At 36.4% G+C, this 22,756-nt stretch overlaps 1 protein-coding gene across 4 annotated transcripts in view; it reads left to right on the forward strand.

The window, feature by feature from the left end:
* Nucleotides 1–22,756, forward strand: part of LOC150075060 (TATA-binding protein-associated factor 172-like) — a 934,682-nt gene that overhangs the window by 772,234 nt on the left and 139,692 nt on the right. For all 4 annotated transcript variants that reach the window (XM_090388242.1, XM_090388245.1, XM_090388243.1 and 1 more), the window contains exon 30: nucleotides 15,576–15,727. In XM_090388242.1, coding sequence (XP_090244368.1) covers nucleotides 15,576–15,727 — 152 coding nt within the window. The remainder of the gene's footprint in view (nucleotides 1–15,575; nucleotides 15,728–22,756) is intronic.

The following is a 22,756-nucleotide window of genomic DNA, read 5'->3' on the forward strand; positions in this document are numbered from 1 at the left end:
AATGCTCCTAAAAACACAACTCTACTGCTTCAGGGGTAATATGCCAAGATTTATACAGAACTTTTTGAAACAGCGATCCTTTCAGGTCCGCATTCAATCCACTCTTTCCCAAAAATTCATCCAAGAAGAAGGTGTTCCACAGGGCTGTTTTAAGTGCCACTCTATTCATTATAAAAATCAACTCAATTACCAAGGTCATTCCAGCCAATGTATTTACTACTTTATGTGCAGATGATTTTAGTATATCTTGTCACTCACAGAACATGAGATGATTGAGACAACTGCAAGGAGCTCTTAATAAGATTACAACATGGGCTACAGACGTGTTTCGCATATCACCTGAAAAAACTATTGCAGTTCATTTCTGCAGACGACGTAATCTCCACCCTGACCCACTTCTAAAGCTGGGGACCCATGATATCCCTGTTGTGCCTACCGTTCGATTCCTTGGGTTAACCTTAGATAAAAAATTGACCGTTCTTGACCATATTAAGCAACTTAGAACCACCTGTTTCAAGAAACTAAACATTTTGAAAATATTATCAGCTACAACATGGGGTGCTGACCGTCATACAAACACTCCTTCATTTATATCATGCTGTTGTAAGATCAAGGTTAGGCTATGCGCCACCAGTTTACAACTCTGCTAGACCTAGCATTTTGAGGGCTTTGGACCCTATTCACAATAGTGGCCTACGCATTGCTCTTGGAGCCTACCGCACATCTCCTGTGCAGAGCCTATACGCTGAAGCTCACGATCCCCCACTCTCTCTCTCTACGAAGATAAATTTTACTTCTAAATTATGCCGTCAAAATAAAAAGCCAACCCCTGCATCCATCGTGGAAACATCTATTTACACCAGATTGGGAGAACTTGTATTCTGTTAATCCATCAATAAATTGACCCACTGGCATACATCTTTGCTCACTACTTGATAATTGGCAGCTTGACATCTCTAAAATCGCCACCACTAGTTTCACGACTCCTCCGTGGGCTTTTTGCCCCGCCACCTGTGATCTGTCCCTTCAAGAATGGGGGAAAGTACTCTTTCTTCACAGAATGTAAACCAGCTTCATAAATTTCTATTTGAGAAATATGAATCTTATACCAGGATATACACAGATGGCTCCAAAACTGATCACCAGTCGGTGCTGCTGTTGTTCTTCCATCATCTATAATCTCTAATTGGTTACCTTTAGAATGCAGTATCTTTACTGCTGAACTGCATGCCATACAAATGGCGCCAGAAACTATAAAATTGCATCAGTTTACCCATAGTATTATATTTACCGACTCTCTAAGTGCCCTTCTCGCTTTACAGCAACCAAGAAAACATCATAACTACCTACTTGGTAATATTCAAAACTTGCTGGCTCATCTAGCTAAGAACACGAGAGTAGTAAAATTTTGTTGGGTCACTAGCCATGTTGGCATACCTGGCAATGAGAGTGCTGACCACGCAGCCGAACCTACTGTGCAACCAATTGATGACTCTATCAAAATTCCTTTCACCGACTATAAAAGTCTTATAATAAAGCAAAGTATGAATTACTGGCAAACCATCTGGCAAAACCAAGAAGGCAACAAACTCCTTCAGATTAAATCGAAAGTCTTGACCATCTAGTTTCCGCTTGAACCTCAAACTTGCAAGATTACGAATAAGACATACACACCTTACTGACCTTTATCTTCTTTCTTCCTCAGACCTGCCTTCTTGTCCGAACTGCCATACTCAAATCACAGTCCAACACATCATTGTTGACTGCCCTCTCTATAATGGAGTACGCCAAACCACCTTGTCAAACTATGCAGCCCAAATCACACCTACTTTGCAACAAATATTAGATGACAAATCTGATATTGATGTAGTTTTCACTTCCCTAAAAAGGATAAAATGTTATGACAGAATATAATGCTTAAATCTCACATAATGCACATATCTCACTTTTAATAATACCTTTTACCTCCTACCATTGTTTGGCACATAATGGCCTTTAGTTGCCGTTGCACCGTAAAACATACAACAACAACATTTGCACATCTCCAGTCCGTGGGGACTTCCCCACGGACTGGAGATGTGCAAAAGATGTGAGTCAAAAGATGCTCTCATAATTATGGCTAATGGTTATTTACTTCCTTTGCTGCCTCCTTTAATATAACTGGATAGATCCCATCCATCCCAGGTTCCTCTTTTATGTTTATCTTCAACAATTTCTCCTCCACTTTGCTCTCAGTTATTACGAAATCATTAAGCTCCCTATTATAGTTTAATAAGCTTGTGTCCTCCACTTCCCTGAAGAATTCCTCATGTTTGAATGTAGATGCAAAATATTCATTCAGTTTGTGAGCTATTTGAGCAGAAACATCAACAGTCGAACCATCGATATCAAGTGTACTAGAGTTTATATAAGTAAAAAGATTAAGAAATGGGATATCTGAGTGAGTATTGACGAAGTATTGGAGAATAGTTTAAGGTTAAACTTGGAATGATGTAAAAATTGGTTCATTGTTATATGTGAATGATATTGTGCTCTTGAAAGTAACCTGCAAAATCTTCAGGATTCTCTCAGCAAATTATATAATGATTGTATAGATTTTGGTATTAATGTTACTGTAAAATCTCATTAATACATATTTCATTTATACAAAATACTTTTTATTGAGAGCACATACCATTTGCACATACCAAATATATTCAGTTATTACGAAATTCAGTTAATATGTATTACAAAGTTTGTTTTCACCCTGAGAAAATGAACAATGAGAAATAAATATTGTTATTTTGTATGCTTAATACATATCTTGACATTATTGCCTCTGGCCACCCAGTTCCGTTCTTCCGAAAGGATGGCATTGACTTGTTAGAATTTACTTTTGTGTAAACAAAACCAGTTTATGGTAGCTACAATGTAAGTGCCCTCTGAAAAACGTCATTGTGAAAGATGAGCTGTTAAATTAACAAAAGAATAATAACAACAGTTTTTCTAAGTTGTTTACAAACACTCCCTCACTTGCCACGGGATTGAGGTCAGTTGCAATTGTTACGCCAGCTCAAAGAGTCTTTTGCTACAGTATAATCTATTATTTGTGCTATTTTATCTGAGCTGATGTCTTTTTTTAGAACTTGGGTCTTTAAATTAATTTAAAGTTTGTTTATATTAAATTTCATATAGCAGATTTATGGCGACAAAAGATAAATGGACAGAAAAGTCTGGAAATTAAACTGAAAATTATATGAGAGGCTGATAGGGTGGAACGAAGCAGATTGGACATTTCAAAGGAATACAACATCCTTTTATGTTATCTACAATACTGAAAAACTTGAAGTGCATGATACTGGAGTAGCAATAAAACAAGGAAACAAATTTGTGGTTCAAAACATGAGGAGCTTGAAACAAACTTTTGGAGCATACCAATAAATATGTGCATATTTGCCCAATATCATCCAATTTTGCAAGAAAAGGCAAATTATCTAGCTCAGCAATATGGAATTAATGACCTCAAATGCAGCAGTTGCTGGCTCCAAAGATTCTGTATGGTCCATTCTTGAAAAATATGATGCAAAATATATTTTTAATTTTGACTAGACAGGTTTATTTTTTAATTTGTTGCCAGACAAAATATTTGCTATTCGAGGAGAGTCTTGTCTTGGTCGAAAATTAAGTAAACAAAGACTCACTGTTCTGTTATGCTGCAATTCAGATTGCAGTAAGTTAACAAATATACAGCTGTTGTTCTTACCTCCCAATACTGCCAGTTTTATGCAGCCAGTGGATCAAGACATTATTTATAACCTCAATATAGCATATAGAGCCTACCTCAATGATGGGATTCAAATAATTTAACAACCGGTTTGCTGCCCTAGTGACCGTTCTAAGTATAAAAAAACTATATACCGAAAGGTAGTTTATTATTTCATGCAGTTAATACTTAAATAAGAACGATAAAAAAGGTCCACAAAACTAGATTATGTTATAAAAAAGAGTTTTAAAATATTAATAAAAAAATATTAAATAATACCTGATGACAAAAAACAATAAAACTGTTATTTAAGATATTTCTATATTGCTTCTTGATCGGCGTCCTCACTTGCAATTTTCTTTGCTTTTATCCAAGCATCATCCACTGAATGATTTATCCTTAACCATCTTTTCACTGTTAGGAGTAGAATCCCATTCCTTTAGAGGTAGGCCGATTAGACTAATAGTCGTGTTTGATATATTAGAAACAGTTAGGCGACTTCTCCTCTCTGAACATATTATGTTCATCTTTGAAAAACCCCTTTCCGCTTCTGCTGAACTTACAGCAATTGTTCTGACAATATATTTTTAGCTCTTTGAACACTTTCGGGAATTGCATAATTCTGGGAATTTTTTAAAACGTTTTCCACGAAATCTTGATAATCATTAATATCAATTTGGTAATTAAAAATGTCATTAAATACAAGCAATTGTTCTTCAGCTGCTTTCCATGGTACTTCAATATTCCAGTAATCTGGCTCCAAAAAATTGTAATTTATTCCTATCCTGAAATTGGCTACAACTTGCTTTTAAATGTTCACAATCCATTAGTCTTTTTTTCAAATTTGTTACGAAGGAAGCTGAGGAAGCCCGACAAATTGATGATTTTCTACAAATTTTATATTTTTGAAGGTTTGTGAAGTAATTAATTCATCAACTTTTTTTTCGTATGGACCCTTTTCCTTTCCAAGCATTTGAAATGCTTTAATAGATCTTATCACGAGTTTTTCAGCCTTTATTGCAGTGCATTTGAAAGGAGAGAAATTTCGTTTAAAATATCAATCATTAATGCCAAATCAGTTATAAAATATATATTTTCAAGACGGGCAGCCATACCTAAGTACTTTTTATTTGAATAAAAATAATGATGTAGCGCTGGATAAGCACGCCACACAGCTAGGGTTGACCTTAAACTACAGGCAGCCATCTTGGTCCCAAAACTCTACCAATCTTTGTAATTTCAATTCCAAGTTGTTCGGATATTTTGGAAAGTTCAATTTGGTTCTTATTGGATTGATGAAAAATAGTATATATCTTATCAATAAATATTTTAAAATGATTTACTTGCTTTATTTCCTTTATCAAATCATCTAAAACAAGATGGAGGTGATGGTTTAAACAGTGCCATATTATTATGTTTGGAAACTCTTTTGCAATCCTAGTGCTCACTCCAGATTTTCCCCCAAGCATAACGCTGGCACCACCAGAGCAAAATCCTATTAAATTTTTTTCTAGGTAGTTCTTAGTAAGCCCAACATTATTTAAACTTTCCATAACTTAAGAACATATTGTCTCTGCATCTTGTTTTTGCAATTCAACTAGTTCAACAAAAATTGTTGGTGACTGAATCCTCAACTTTTAAGAAAAGTATAATAACTGGTTTGCAGGATATCATTCAAGCTTTGTCAATAATCAAACATTTTCAATAATTTTATTAAATATTTCTTTTTTAATTTCCTTTGCATTGAAATCAACTACTTTCACAGCAGTTTTACAAGAATGTAATCCTATTCCCATATCTAATCCATTTTTAATTTGCACTTCTATCTCATCTTCTATGTCTGAAAACAGTTTACATCTTTTTGCCAGGCTGTAAACTGTATAAATACTGTATAAGTAGCACTTAAATATTTTTCATTCATCGTATCTATTACTTTTGTTATTGAATCCTGCTCACATTGTTTTAAGTTCTCTTTACAAATGTTATGAGCTTTTGATGAAAAATGTTCTTTCATTTTTTTCCTTGGAGAAGCTTGTTGTAGCTCTTTATTTTTTCCTGATGCCTCAATCTGAAAACATTTCCATTCTTTTGACACATGAACACTTTTCTCTTTTTATAAAGTCATATTTTGCACAATACTCACAACCTAACTTTTTGTTAAAAATTACCAGTCCATCATATTTTTCTTTAAAATTGTTATATTGTTGCACTGTCCAGCATTCAGAAAGATTATTTTCAATTTTGGAGTAGTTATCATTTTTTATTTCAATAATTGACGTGCTGCTTTCTTCAAGTTGGAATGGTTGTGTTTGTGACTGTTTTGTACCATCCAAGGCCAATTCTGATACAACAAATTCTGATTTTGGTTTCTTATTGAAAAAAATCTGTCAAACTCTGTTGCCTTTTCATCCACTTAAAGGGCTACTGCAAAAAATTTTAAAAATGTTTTATTTTAATATATTAGAGAGCAGGAGCAGATATGTGCCTATATATTTGAATATTTTTACTGGTTCTGTCCACATGTGGTCATATCATAAACTTTTATAGACAAAGCACTGTGCTTATACCATTGATAAACATCAGTCAGTACATACATGTTCTTCATTTTATCGATACTAAACGAAAATTTCTTGCTGAATTAATAAATGGCATAGGCTTTGCAGATTAAATATGATAGAATAATGTGTACGACAAACCTGTTTGTCGCAGGAAAGTTGTGATAAAAACATCTTAATTACCACGTGCACACTAACCCTTGAAATCTGTATTTCTATTGGTTCATTGTGTCCTAGCTTCCTATTGTTTTTGTTGATTGGGGAACACGAATGCACTCATAATATCTCATGTGAATTTAGGGCGTAACACAAAGCTGAAACAAATGACAGTGTGTCACCCCCTGGTTGTTTGGCATTTTTAATCATTACGTTATATGTTTGTTTACTTAAGTAACAAACGCGAGGGAACAAAATGTAGTATTTCATCATAGGTATAATGAGTTCTATGAAATGAATGAATAAATAAATATTACAAGCATAGTTCCGTCTAATTCTTTTCACCTATGGACAGAATGAACATTACTACGGGCACTTAGAATACACTGTTGCGTAGATGAACGTTAAAAAAGAGTAAGGAATGTAAATTTGTGATTTCCACATTGGGTGGCTGCCCAGGCACCCACCTTAGAGAGAACCCTGATCACAAGTACCATTTTAACAACCGGTTTGCCGAACTCAACAAAAAATTAGGTATCGGTTCTGCTGAACCGGTGTGAACCGGCTGAATCCCACCACTGGTCTACCTGATGAAGTACTTGATCCACAACATAGCAGGGAACAATCTGCAGCCAAAGTGCAATGTCTTGGATGCTATATGTGATCTTGTTATTGCTTGGGAAGTATTGCATCAAGTGTAATAATCAGCTGCTCCAGAAAGAGTGGCTTTGGAGAAAATTTCATTGAAAAACATGGTCCAACAGATAAATGTAATTGCAACGTTGAAGAACAGGGGAATTCGAAGGAACATATGGATTTTGTTTGTAAATTTGAAGAGTTTGTGAAGGTAGATGGATGATGAAGTTGCTACAACAGCACCACTAGAAGAGCTGCTGAACACCAAGCAAATGACAATGTTTTTGTTACCAGCAACAGCAAAAGTGAAGAAGCGTGCACACACACACACACACACACACACACACTGCCATCTAAAAAAAATGCCAAGAATGCATTGATCATAATAGAGAATGTGTTGGCCTGCAGCAACGTTGATAAAGAAACATATATTGCATTTGATAATGTCTGTGCTGTAGTTAAAAATGCATATAGGACAAAAACTGTGCAAACAACATTGGACTGGTTCTCTAAATTAGATTAATTTATTAAAAGGTTAATGGTTTGTATGTCTCCTTTTATATTAAGATTGTAATTCTTTTTACTGTGATACTAAAATTATTGTATATATCAAAATATATACTGTACAATATTTTAATTTCCATTAATTACTTTTCTCTTAGTTTTCTCGTATCTTACAAATAAAATAAAATCTTTAAAAAATGTGTTATTCTTATTACTGTATTGTTAGTGTACAAGGCTTTTGTTTTTGTTATTGTATTTTATTAATTTAAATTAATTTATTTTTTCATTTATTTTTGATATTATTATTATTATTCTTAGATATATAGTACCAAAAAAAAAAAAAAAAACCAGTAAAATTTTGACACTTTTGGGAGTACTCATTGCCACAAACCTTGTTATTACAAAACATGAAAATTAAGTACCTTGAACTATGTATTAATGAGATTCGACTGAAATTGCAAAAAATTATTAAAGTCGGGAGTGACCAGAAAATTTAGGTTGGAGACCTAAAATTGAAAATTTATTCATTGAACATGAAAATGAACAATAAAGTAAATAAAGTAAAAAGTGTAGAAAGCCAATTAAACAGATTGATATGGAGCTAGACAAGAAATAAAGGGAATGAATAAAAAATTATAAAATCTTCAGAAATTATAGTTTTAGAGTTTAGTGCTTAGAGTTATAGTCTAGGGTTTTAATAGAAGTGGAACTATTAGATGAAAGCATTGGCAAGACGTTATTGCAAATGAGAAAATAAGAAAAGAATCTTAGAATTTAAAAATTTAGTAAATTTAAGTAAAGCAAAGTATGCAAAGTAAACTTAAGATGGTTTGGGCATGTAGAAAGGATAGGAGAAGGGAGATTAGCTAAAGAGATGGTTGAAGTGAAAATCAGTAATAATAGATCCAGAGACAAGCCAAGAGGAAGGTGGATTGAATATCAAACCAGTATTAGAAGAAAAAAATACTTACTCCAACTAGAGCAAAGAATTACTTTGAACTCCATTATTTGAAGGTTATGTGGCATTCATAGATGTTGTAACATCTATGAATATCTTTATCTTCACTGAAAAATCACATGGCACAAGTTCAGGTGTCGTAAAATGGAATGTTTGGAAAAGTATTCAGAAGTTATTGCCATATGATGAGCAGGAGCAGTACCAACTTTTCCTTGCCTATATATCACATCTTGATTGTATCTCATATACTTCATTCTGATCGTATTTAGTATTAGTATTAGCCATATGGTGCAAGGAAGGAAGTGTAAGGCTTATGTTTCACCAGCCCAAAAAAAAAAAAAAATAGTATATAAAATAAATAATTAATAAATAAAAGAAAAGAAAATAAGAAATCTATGCATTTCTCTCCTCCCATAGATACGTATCCAGCTGACCTTTGAATTTTCCCTGAACTGTCAGCCTCAACCACTCATGTAGGTAACTTATTCCAGTAATTTATAACTCACTGGCTAAAATAAAACTTCCTTTAATCCAGTCTAAACTCACCCCCCCCCCCCCGTAACTTGAATTTATGGTCCCTAGTTTTAGATAACTGTGAAAATTTCGTCATTCATTTTACTTTTGCCACTCAGAGCTTTAAATACTTTAATCAAGTTTCCTCTAAAGTGCCTAGTTTCTTTTTTTTTTTTTTTTTTAACTGTGCAACTAGCAAATTGGAAGCCTCTTCGTATGGACGCCCTTTTGTTGATCTCACCAACCGAGTTACCCACCTTTGGAGATACTTTCAAGAAGCTCAATGTCTTTTTTTAGGTGCAGTCTCTATATTTGAACACAGTATTCCAAGTGGTCTACCGATAGCCTTGTATAATGGGATTATGACGTCCTTGTCTCTACTAGCAAATGCTCGATAAATCATCGATAGGAAACCATGGGCCTTCCTTGCAACCTGTCTGCGGTGCTTGGAGAACTTCATGTCTGGCCATATCCTAACTCCCAGGTCCCTTTCTTCCACTACAGACTTTAGTTCAACTCCACAAAGTCTATAAGTTATTTTAGGGTTACGGTTCCCAGGTGGAAGATTTGCATTTGGTTAATTAAAGTAGCTGCCACTTCTCTGACCATCCCTGAAGTCTATCTAAGTTACTCTGCTTGGCAGTGATCATTAACTACTCTACCAATCTTTACATCATCTGCAAATTTAGGCATTACGCCTCTATCCCTTCATTGATGTCATTTAAGAAAATCAAAAAGTGGTCCCAATACTGATCCTTGAAGAACCCCGCTTCTTACATTAATCCAATCTGAAGACTAACCATTAATTTATCACAACCCTCTGCCTCCTACCCTGACGCCATCCTTCTATCCATCTAAAGATTTTCCTTGTGATTCCAACCTGTTACAGCTTATAAAGTAACCACTCACGTGGGACTGAATCAAATTCTTTGCTGGAATCGAAATAAACAATGTCAAAATTATTCCCGAAATCCAGCTGATGAGTACCCCTGTCAGAATAGCTAACCAGATTTGTTAAATATGATTTTCCTTTTACAAAACCATGCTATGTACCTTTCAGAATTACATTTATATCTAAATTATCCTGAATTCCACCCTTGATCATTACCTCTATGATATTTCCTAGTACTGAGTGTAGACTGATTGGTCATTAATTTTCCACTACATTCTTAGAACCGCCTTTATGTATTGGTGATACATTGGCACTTTTCCAATCCAAAGGAAACTCTCCTGAGTCCAGTAAATTTTTTTTATTTTTTTTTTTATGTAAACCCCAAACACGAGAGATATTAGACCCTATAATACTTAGTACCATGCTTGGGTTGGAGGTTGAGGAGACAAAAGAAGATATTTGTTGACATTGGACTTGAACTTCTGTAGACTGTAATTTTCAGGAAATACATATGAAGGAAGGTTGTTCCAGGAAATGGCAGTTGAATAAATAAACAAGGAAGATGAAAAGTTGGTTCTGAGAGTTTGAAGTTGGACAGTAAATGGACGTTGGCTTGTGGCTGCACATGTTCGGACTGTTTTGAAAGAGAGAGAGTGGGAATTATAGAAGCCAATTCAGAAGAACAGTGCCCATGGAAGTATCTGTAGAAGAGGCATGCAGCAGAAACAGTATGTTTATGAGACAGCAAATGGAGAGACTCTGTTAGAGGTGAATCATTAATTAACCTAACTGCCCTCTTCTGAATGGAATCCAGAAACCTGAGAGAGGTTTTGGGGGCACCACCCCAGATGTGGGAACAATATTCCATGGTAGGGCAGATTTGCAATTTATACAGAGTGAGCAGCTGTTTGGAAGAAAAGTAACGCCGAGAGTGAAAGAGAAAAGAGAAGAGTAATGCTCCCATAATTAGCTATAATGATTCAATAATTAGCTATTGAATAATTAGCTATAAATTCATCAACGCAGGAACCTTACTCGCCTGTATGCTCAAAAGTTTTTTCATTAAATAATCATGTGAAATTTCAGTATCATTAATTACATATTTTCAACTTCACTGCCATAATTTCTCATTGACATGAAGGGTTTTTCTTATGTAAATATTGATGCAAAGTAGCTGTTGAGTTCCTCTGCAACATCAGCTGGGGTATCTAATACTATCCCACATCCGTTACATGGGGGTTCCTATCTGATTTGTTCTTCTCTTCTTTGCATTTATATATTTGAAGAATTCCTTATCCACACTCTTTGCCAGCCTAACCGTTTTTTGTGGCACTATTACAAATCAATTTGTAGTAGCTGTTATAGGCTTCAGTACTATTTATTGCTTTGTTACTTTTCCATGCTGTCTTTTTCTGCTCATGTAATCTAGCAACTTCATTATTCCTCCAACTTGGAATCCTCCTCATGGAGTATTTTTTTTAATGGTGTAAATGCATTCAGGGCTACTGTGATTAATGTTTTAAGGGTATACCATAATTCAATTACATTCGCTCTCTGTGACTTATTTATCCAGTTAATAGAGACCATGTATAGCACCTTAAGCTATCATAATTTCCTTTCCTGAAATCATAACCTTTTCCTTTGCCTTTAACTCTCTTCATCATACATCGTCGAACTCCATGATCTCTTTCTGCCATTGGTTCCTGTCAGCCCTATTATGTCATGGGTGATGATCTGGTCTAGAATTCTAGAATAGTTGATTTAAAAAAAATTTTTCCCATGTGAAGTTTCCTTCCCATTTGCTCCAAACAATTAGAAGCAAATTAAAATCACCCATCATTAGCAGTAGCATTAGCAAGGGCACATGATGCAAGAAAGCAAGCTTATATAGCATCAGCCAAAAAAAAACACACACCCCTTCTCATTTCACCCATTTACTCTCTGAAAATGTTTGTCCAGTTCTGCCTTGAATCTGTTTAGGCTATCAACTTCTACAACGACAGATGGAAGTTTATTCCTTCACCCACTGGCTAAAGCAAACTTCCACACATCTATCCTACAACTGTCTTTCCTCAATTTGAATTTATGCCCACTCAGGCGATTATTCTGAGCAAGGGGAAGATTCCCATCAGTATTGAGTATGCTCAAACCATTCAAGGCTTTATACACCTCGATCAGATCACCCCGCAGCTGCCTAGTCTACAGACACTGTAATTTGCAAAACTTCAACATTTCTTCGTAAGAGCAACCCTTTGTTCCATTCACTAATTTTATTGCCCTTCTCTGTACTCGTTCCAACAGCCCTACATTCTTCTTAAAATGAATCCTCCAGATCTGTATACAGTACTCAAGGTGTGGCCTGACCATTGCTTTATACAAGGGGATAATCACCTCCTTATCCCTGCTAGAAAAATTCCTGTGTATCATTGACAAGACACCATGAGCTACCCTTGCATATCATCTGCACTTCATATCTGCCGGCACAATTACCCCAGGTCCTTTTCACTCTCTACCACTGTCAGTTAGTACCACACAGTTGATACATTACTCTGTGGTTACTGCTTCCCATATGCAGTACTTTACATTTGTCAATGTTAAACTTCAGTTGCCACCTCTCAGCCCATCTGCTCAACTTTTCTAGATCCTGTTGCAGCAGTGTACTGTTATTAGTGTCATTAACAACCCTGCCAACCTTTATATCATCTGCAAACTTGGACATTAAGCTTGATATACCAGCATCAATATCATTTATAAATACAGAAAACAATAATGGACCAACACTGAACCCTGGGGGACTCCACTAATAACATTAGTCCACGATGAGCAGTGTCCATTGATTACCACTCTCCGTCTTCTCCCACTCAACCATCCCTTTATCCATAGCAGCTTTGCCTCCAATGCCATACTGCTCCAATTTGTGCAGCAGTCTTCCTTGTGACATTATGAATGTCACATGGAAAACTGGCACTGCTGCACAAAAACTTTAATATGACATTCATACACTGGTGTTCAAAATTTTAGGACCAGTCAGGTTTCACCTGTAACTTCTCATAGGAGTGGCCTGGATATGGGAAAAGTATACCAAAGGAACTTCGTGAGATACAGAAATGATGAAGGAAATAACACCGACACAACAACGGAAACAAAACGGTACAGAGGGACTTTATTCAAAAATGGCAACATAGCATTGGCTCTCATGATACAGACGCATCACTGCCAAAGATGGAAGAAAGGGAAGAGGTAGTCCTCGGTAGGAGATATGGCCACCCCTAATGTCGATGCAGACTTTGCACCGCCTGTCCATCATACTTAGAACAATGTTGTTCATAAGTTCTTGCAGTAATATCATCCATTCCTCTGTCGGCACCATCTTCAGCTGGTGAACTTTTTCTGGTGGGTGTGGACGTGCCGGTAGGCATCTCCCCAGAGTGTCCCATATGTGTTTGATGGGATTTAGATCGGTGGAACTGGCAGACCAATCCATACAAACAATGTCCTCACTTTCCAAAAGCATATCAACAACTGCAGTTCGGTGGGGTGTGGCGTTATCATCCATAAACATGAACTCGGGGGGCCAGTGGCACCTCAGAACCATGTGCCAGTGGCACATGGGGGAAGGATTACCTTGGGACAGTACCAAAGACTTACACAACTCCAGATACTGGAAGGCAGTACTGTAACCGGCGTGTGCTGGTTAGAGTACTGCCTTCCAGTATCTGGAGTTGTGTACATCCATCCAAGATAACGCCTCCCCAGACGAGAACACCTTGACCATCATATCAATCCCTTTCAGTGATGTTTGCGGGGTAATACCTTGTGCCAACCTCTCGCCAGATTAGCTGACCTCCAGAATCTCTGCTGAGACTTAATCTACTCTCATCAGTAAAGAGTACCTTAAGTAAAGATTTTGTGGTTGTAACCTTTAGAAATAGTGTTGGTCGTTAAGTTTTGCACACCAGTGTACTTACTTCTCCATTTCGTCATAATCTTCACAATCTCCTGGCCTGTAGATTATTTCTACTCTCATTATACCTTTGCTTCAGACTATCTCACACCATATGGATTCTATACTAACATGTAAAACATCTAAAACCGGGAAAGCTTTCATCGCACTCAGGCTGCTTTTGATAAGAAGCATGACCCCGCCACCCCTTCTATCTTCCCTATCCTTCCTAAATACATTGTACATACCGTCTAAAACTGATCATCCCCTTTTTCCTAATGGCACAATGTTTCCATAAGCCCTATTTATCATGCACTTAATAATTGCTAAGTGTGTAGTCATAAATAAGAGTGTGACGTCCTGTATAAATTCTTAAATATTAGTTAATGCATTTACAGTCTAACAGTAATTTGAGTATAGCTTTAGACTAGTCAATCTATTTTTTTTTTTTTTTTTTTTAACCTAGGGTCATACCAGCTTCCATTCAGAGGAAGGATAATTCAGCTTTAGGTCATAAAGTCAGCACAACATTTTATCGCCTATCACCTTGAAATGGGTACCTATACATGGAGGGAACCTTTCAGTAAAGCTGATAGGCATCACTAGGATCCAGTGTGTGCATGTTTCAGGCTAATGCCATAGAAATCAGACATATTTGCCATGTACTGCAACTTTTAGAAATTTAGAAATGGGGATCATGTTGGAGCCATCCCAAAATCTCCTGGCATGACAGAAATAATAACACTGAATTGTTATATTCACAAAATTGACATTATCCTATTTAAACCAGGGATTCCTTTGATAAATAATGTAAATATCACTTTTTACTTATTAGTGAGGAATACTATTATATAATTTTCGATAAATAATGCTACTTATTATAAAGTAGTACCACTTTCAGCTCTTTTGTTAAGGAACTGTCTAAGGAAAATATTTTGATTAGTTTATTTTTAACTATTTGGATGAAAGACTTATTCAGGAGTTATAGGTACAGTTATATTAGTACAGGCAACAAAATACTGCAGTCACAACCACAGATCTTATCTTAAAAATTCTTAACATTTTTAAAATAAAATACATACTTGACTGCCCACTGATGATGTGCCAATTAGCACATTCGTGTTCATCAGAGGAGTGGAAATACACTTATGGATTTAAATTAATTTGGGTGATGGAATATTCTGTTTTATTTTAACTGCTTTTACTAAAATAGTCACATTCACCTGGGAATTAATCTGGTTATAGATGTGATGTTTTTAAATATAACGGGATCTCAATGTTGGAATGCTTTCTATACATTTTCGTCCATTTTTGGAACACTTTTGTAAATCCAATTCCCTCCTCCCCTTCACAGAATCCCAGTACCTTTAATAATAATAATATTATTCTTGTAATTCATATATGTATAGAAAAAAAATTTAAAATTTAGTAATGAAAAAATTTCAGGATTAATCATAACATGTTGAAAACCACTCATATGAAATAGATGGTTTTAACCCTTTTTTTTTTTAAAAACATAAGCAAAAAATTATTAAATTTTGTGTATTTTTATTAATTAGAAGTAATATATATGATATGTATAATCAGTATAGTTTGAAATTGTTGTTCAAAGTTTCTAAAATATAATTGTTCTAATGCCATGAAAACTTATTCAATGGATGTAATATTTCTTAAAGGAAACCAAATGCCCAGACTCTAAGTCATTGCCATCTTTGGTAGTATGTCCTCCTACACTCACTGGTCACTGGGTCTATGAAGTGGAGAAATTCATAAGTCTCCAATTCTTAAATCCACTTCATTACACTGGACCACCAGCAGAAAGAATAAGGTTTGTCTATTCATAATTATTAAAACAAATTGTGACATATTTGCATAAAACATAACTAGTTTGCTTCAATATCATAAGAATCTCATTGTGCATTGAGTGGTTAGTTTATAATGCCTCCCCCATTCCAGGAATCAACAGCTTCGTCACAGAGACAGTCACATGTGCATACCATGGTAAAGCAGGAAGTAAGTCAGGGGATAGGCTCTGTCTGTATGCAGTTCAGCAAGGTTCTGGAATAAGTGCATTACCTAAATGACTTTAAGCATGATAGTTGGCAGTAGGCATGTCAATGCAAATATCACAGACACTTCCCCCCCCCACCGCAATACAACAACATCTAGAGTGTACCAAGAATAATCGAATGTGCAGGACACTTTCCAGCAGCAGTTCCGTGGCTAAAGACAGCTTGTTGAAATGAGAGAATGTGGAGGGTGAAAAGAATGACAAGCTACAGTAAGTCAGATGATGGCAATTTACAACAGTGGCATGCAAAAGGGTATATCAGGATGTATAGTGCATCAGACCCTGATGTGGATACAGTACATCTCCAGATAACCTCACTGGATTCCATTCTTGTCAGCTAAAAGCAAACAGCTACTGTGGGTACAAGAGCACAGACATCAGGCAGTGAATGTAAAAAAAAAAAAAAAAAAAATTATTAAGTTTCCTGATCCAAATAATCTAGTTTTTTTTTTTTATCAAGGCCAGCAGAAAAGGACCAGGGTATGGCAACAAAAGTGAATCAATAAACCCATAGTGTCGACATGCAGACTTGTGGTGGAATTGTGGCTTTTTTGAAATGAGGATACATTCAAACATCTCCAGTCCACAGGGACTTCTCCTGAATCCAGTTATGCTGTCATAATTATGGTAAGGGGTTTGTTTACCTCCTTTGCTGCCTCCCTTAAAATAATTGGATAAATCCCATCCACCCCAGGTTGACCTTTCTTGTGTTGTTTAACTTCAGTAATTTCTTTTCCACTTTCCTCTCAGGTATTACAAAATCATTTAGATTCCTCTTAGAGTTTGATAAATTTCTGGCATTTACTTTCCTAAAGAATTCCTCATGTGTTAATGTAATTGTAAAATATTTATTCAGTTTGTCAGCAACCTGAGCAGGATCAGCGGCAGTTGAACCATCGATATCAAGTGGGTCACTCTGATTCATTCCCTTCCTTCTAGTCTTTACATATGTAAAGACCTCTTTGCTGTTTTTCTTTTCATTTTCTGCCAAAGATTTCTCATTTGCCTTAGCTTGCTTAATCTCCTTTGTGACTTCATTACGACTAGTTTATATCTACCATAGGCTTCTGTTATCACCTGATAATTTTGACGCATCTCCGCCATGCGTCTCATTAGCTCATCTGAAATCCATTTAGTTCTAAGCTTTGAACGTTATTTCTTAGTTGCTTCTATGATTATTTCCTTGAATGCTCCCCATTTAGAATTTGCTGATGGTAACATTATCAGTTCGTTCAATTGATACAGAATTTAAAAACAGTCTGAAACCATTTTAGTTACCTTTATGACCTGCAGATGCTTAATGCATCAATAATCACTGCTAGTAATTATATCAAAAATATTGTTTCCTCTTGTTGCCTCTGTAACATAATGTTATTGAAAACAGTCATCCAATAAATCCACAGAAGTCTTACCACTCTGTGTGTAACCAACCCACAAATTCCAGTCAATATCTGGAAAATATATCACACCAGACTGACTCAACATTGCACTGGCCACCCATGTCAACTGGATGCCCTGCCCTAGATTTTGTGTTTCTTAACTAACAGCATAACCCCACCTCCCATCCTATCCTGTCTATTCTTTCTGTACACATTTTACACCCCTTATTCAAATTCTTCATCCCTCATATTTCAGTGACACCGTTTCTCTGATATCCCCACAATGTGTGCATTTGATGACTTGGCCAGCACTTCAAATTCATCAAACTTATTTATGATGCCCCAAGTATTGGAGTACATGCAAGTATACATGCATCTATCCTTAGTTACCCTAACACAGCCAATGTATTTACTTGTTCCATGATGACTCACAGGAAATCTTGAGCCAACTGGGCTAGCTGGGTGGGTAAAGTGCCTGCCTGACAACCCAAAGGTCGGAGGTTCGAATCCCGCCTCAGGCTTGGATCAGAGTAGTACAAAAACCTTGGGAGGTGCATTATGGCCACAGAAGCTGATGCACCGACAACTAACAAAAAAAAAAAAAAAGGGGGAAATCTTGAAATTTGACAACTTCCTTTCCAGGCTTCATTTTCCAATAGAAGCAGTGCAAGAATCACTTTCAGTGCCTGCAGCTATTGTTAATCTATTAGTCTTTGTATCTCCCCCAAGTTATCAATTTTCTGTACCACCTAATCCTGCCTCAGTAGCATCAGCAAATGTTCTTCCACTCTTTCTATTTAAATGTACTCCATCCAGTAGAAGCAGTTTCTCCTGTTAACAAGCACAGACCACAGAAAAATTCTACCCCATGAGACTTGTACATTCTTACCAGGCCAAATTTATTGTCAAGGCTCTCATCATATACTCCCTTGTATATGATGTCTGGTCAGAATTGCAGGCACTTTCAAATTTAACCCTAACTCGCAACTTTTTATTATCATGCCCTGTACTTGTAGAGTCTGCCGTTCTTTTATTCTAAATTTTATTATTAGTGTCAACGTGTAGAATGGTATCATCTTTTGTGCCCTTAAAAGATGAAATCTGCTGTACAATGTCATCTACTTTTGCCCCTGGCAGACATACCCTAGTCCTATTCCTCTTATCCTTCTTTTAGAGTATATTTTCCACTTCTCTGACGATAGAGTCACAACAATAACTACCTCTTATGAACCAGTGCAGTGTGGCTTGGGAATTGCTGCTGTGTTCCCTGATGTGTAAGTGGGAGTTCTGGCATTGAGTTGGGCAGCTGAGAGTTTGTGGACCCCATTTCCTCATAAATGAAATGCCCATCAGAATGTTGGTGCCTAATTTCTTCACACTCTCTGCATCGAACACTCAGTGACATCCCTTGATTGTATCATGTCCTGGTCCAGAAATTAGCACATTGTATCATGTCCTTGATTGTATCCAGTGATATGCACACTTTGGACTGACTTTCCTAGTCAGAATGAAACTAAAACAGTCTGGAACTTTGACAAAGCTAACTGGATGAAATATCAAAAACTATTTCGTCTCTCACCTTTGACTTTGCAGTAAACTAGTCACTCACCACACAATGGCAGGTACAGAAGCCAGCCACCATAACTAAATCATCTCTCAAACCTGTTGTCATCTGAAAATGTAGTGGAACAAAGCCTGTAGCAATGCAAAAAAAGAGCAGACTAAATAGAATTTATTTTGCAAACACTTAACTATTGCTATCCTGATACAGTTTAATAAAACATGCCTACTCATCACATAAGGTAAATGTGTAAAAAAGAAGCATGGTCTGATATGCATCCACCATAAACAGATCCGCAGACATTGTAACAGTTTGGACTAAAATCAGAAGAATTAATGGGAAATTCCTTCCACTCCAATTCTACTTCTAAAAGGGAAAGGTATCGTTGATCCTCTCAAACTTGCTAATTCTTTAGGTGAAACACTTTCAGTCACATAAAGTATGGAGGAAAAATATAATTTCAGTTTCATTACTACATGCCATCTTCCACATAATATATCTCTTACCATGACCAAGTTATGCCATGCACTTGTGCAGTCAAAGAAACTATCTAGAAAGAAAGAATCTGCTCTACATCATCAACTTTTGCCCCTGGCAGACATACACTGGTCCTATTCCACCTATCCTTTTTGCACAATATATTTCCTGTTTCCCTGACAGTTGAGTCACCAGCAATAACTAGCTCCTGTGGGACCAGTGAATTCTGTCCTGAAGATTCCCGCTCTGTTGCCTGGTGCATAAGTGTGCTCTGGCTTTGATGTTGTCCTGGAATTTTATTAGATGTATAGAATAAATGTTTATCTTCACCCATATTTCCTTCTGTTTAGAAGACAGCATTCCTGAAAATTCTTCTAGAACCTGGTAAGTCTGTAGTTTTTCAACTAATGTTTCTGAACCTTTTTTTAATTATCACACCCAAAGGGCTTTTTTAGAAATTTTTTCCTATCCCCCCCCCCAATGAAATTTCAAACAAGAAAATACTTTATACTTATTCTTTTTATTCAGTGGGATCCCTGAGCCTGATGCTTCTTAGCTAAAAGTTCAATGTTCAGTATGATGTTAGTAAGTTTAATTCTAATATCTCCTATTGATCATATATCAATTTTGTTTCTTTCCTTTGTTAATGTTTTATTTACTGAACTAAACTACTTTGAACCATATAGGATGTTGGAAAACAAAGAAGACTTTAGCCATTTCAGACTACATTGTTGGATAAAGAGGTTTAGTTGTTTTTGATCCCCACAACTCAGCCATTCCACCTTTTTCTAATTTATATTTGCATCCTTTGTTATTTTTTAATTCAGTGAGTTCTTGAATTTCTTCAGCAGATCCAGCATTACATCCAATTGGATCTAACATCCATGACTTCACTTAAAAGAAAATAAATCTGAAAATCTATTTTTCATTTCATCTTTTAAAGAACACAAATGAACTGAATCATTCTTAATAACGTTCTCGGTGAGAGATTCATTGATTTCGGCTAACTCTTGCATACCATGAAATTTTTTCTCATTAAATTGCTTTTAAATACTGTATTTTCAGTTTTTCAGTGAAGAATTTTAATATGTGTTGGCAGTCACCGTAATTAATTTCTGTTGAAGTTGAAGTGATACTTCATTACGTTTTCGAAGAACCCAAGCCATGTACTGTATGTTGTTTTTGTGTTTCACCCACTGATCTCCTTTGCTGAATCTGTGTCTCCTTCACTTTCTAAAAAACTAATTATCATATCAAAAAAGGTTTGCAAATCTTGTTTGACAGTTTCCTTTAGAAAGCCATATTACTTCTGTATGTAAAAGAAGCCTCACATACTGTTCTTCATTATCAACACAAAATTTTCTGAAGAGATGATCATAATTGCTATGTGACTATTTTATTGATGGTTTTAATAACTATACTCAGAGATTGATAAAGAACTGGATTAGTATTTTTTGCAACCAAATGATGTTAGTGCACCATGCAGTGTATTGCAAGAACTTCAGGACATACTTCCTTTTGGTCGGCTATAAAACCTTTGTCTTCCAACGACGGAGATAGATATTTGTGGAACAGGATACCAAATTTTCCAATGGTAAATTGGAAAATTTGGTATCCTTGTTTTTCATCAAACGAAGTTTTTACAGCAGCAAAAAATGGATGCCCCAGTACAGTCAGTTTCTATAAATTTTACAAACAACATCTCTTCTTGCAATTTACAATCATCAGCGAAATAATGACCGTATACCCTTATTAGCATTAGCATTAGTAGAGGCATATGATGCAAGAAAGCAAGCTTATTCAGCATCAGCCAAAAAAAAAAAAAAAAAAAACACACACACACACACACACACACACACCACTCCCATGTCACCCCTCCGTTCGTTCGAAATACCTGTCCAGTTGAGCCTTAAATTTGTTTAGGCTATCAACTTCAACAACAAGTGACGGAAGTCGGTTCCACCAACCAACCACCCGCTGGCCAAAGGCAAATTTCCGCACGTCTATCCGACATCCGTCCTTCCTCAATTTGAATTTATGCCCTCTGAGGTGATTATTTTGAGCAAGATGAAGAATCCCATTGGCATTGAGCATGCTCAAACCATTCAAAGCCTTATACACCTCTATCAGATCACCTCGCCGGTGCCTAGTCTCCAGACTCTGTAATTTGCAAAACTTAAGCCTTTCTTCGTAAGAGCAACCCTTTGTTCCATTCACTAATCTTGTTGCCCTTCTCTGTACCCATTCCAGCAGCTCTACATCCTTCTTGAAATGAGGCCTCCAGACCTGTATACAGTACTCAAGATGTGGCCTAACCATTGCCTTATACAAGGGAATAATCACCTCCTTATCCCTGCTAGAAAAATTCCTGTATATCATTGACAAGACACCATGAGCTACTCTTGCAGCTCTTCTGCACTGCTCAGAGAACTTCATATCTGCCTGCACAATTACCCCCAGGTCCTTTTCATTCTCCACCACTGTCAGTGTAGTACCGCAGAGTTGATATGTTGCTCTGGGGTTACTGTTTCCCATATGTAGTACTTTACATTTGTCAATGTTGAACTTCATTTGCCACCTCTCAGCCCATCTGTTCAACCTTTCCAGATCCTGTTGCAGCAGCATAGCGTCAGTAGTGTCTTTAACAACCCTGCCAACCTTTGTATCATCTGCAAACTTGGACATTAAACTTGATATCCCATCATCAATATCATTCATAAACACCGAAAACAACAACGGACCCAACACTGAACCCTGAGGAACTCCACGAATAACATTAGTCCACATTGAGTAGTGTCCATTGATTACCACTCTCTGTCTTCTGCCACTCAACCATCCCCTTATCCATAGCAGCAATTTGCCTCCAATGCCACACTGCTCCAATTTGTGCAGCAGTCTTCCATGTGCAACAGTATCAAAAGCCTTTCTAAGATCCAAATATATAATATCAAAGTTATTCCCTGCATCCAGTTCTTTTGTGACTACATCATAGTATCCAATCAAATTGATCAGGCAAGACCTGCCCTTAACAAAACCATGCTGCATCTCTGAGCTATAACTGAATTCTTGTCTAGATGATCCTGCAGTGCTTCTTTAACCAGTGCCTCCATTAATTTACCTGGAACAGAAGTTAAACTAACAGGTCTATAATTACTTGTGTCAGCCTTTGATCCTCCTTTGTGAATTGGGGTTACATTTGCACATCTCCAGTCTATGGGTACCTCCCCTGAGTCCAAAGAAGCTCTCATAATTATGGCTTAGGGGGTTTGCTTACTTCCTTTTCTGCCTCCTTTAATATAACTGGATAGATCCCATCCACCCCAGGTGCCTTTTTTATGTTTAGCCTCAACAATCTCTCCTCCACTTTCC

Source organism: Mastigoproctus giganteus, chromosome 14, assembly GCF_048544385.1.
Source record: "Mastigoproctus giganteus isolate SK-2022 chromosome 14, ASM4854438v1, whole genome shotgun sequence".
Lineage (NCBI taxonomy): Eukaryota > Metazoa > Arthropoda > Arachnida > Uropygi > Thelyphonidae > Mastigoproctus > Mastigoproctus giganteus.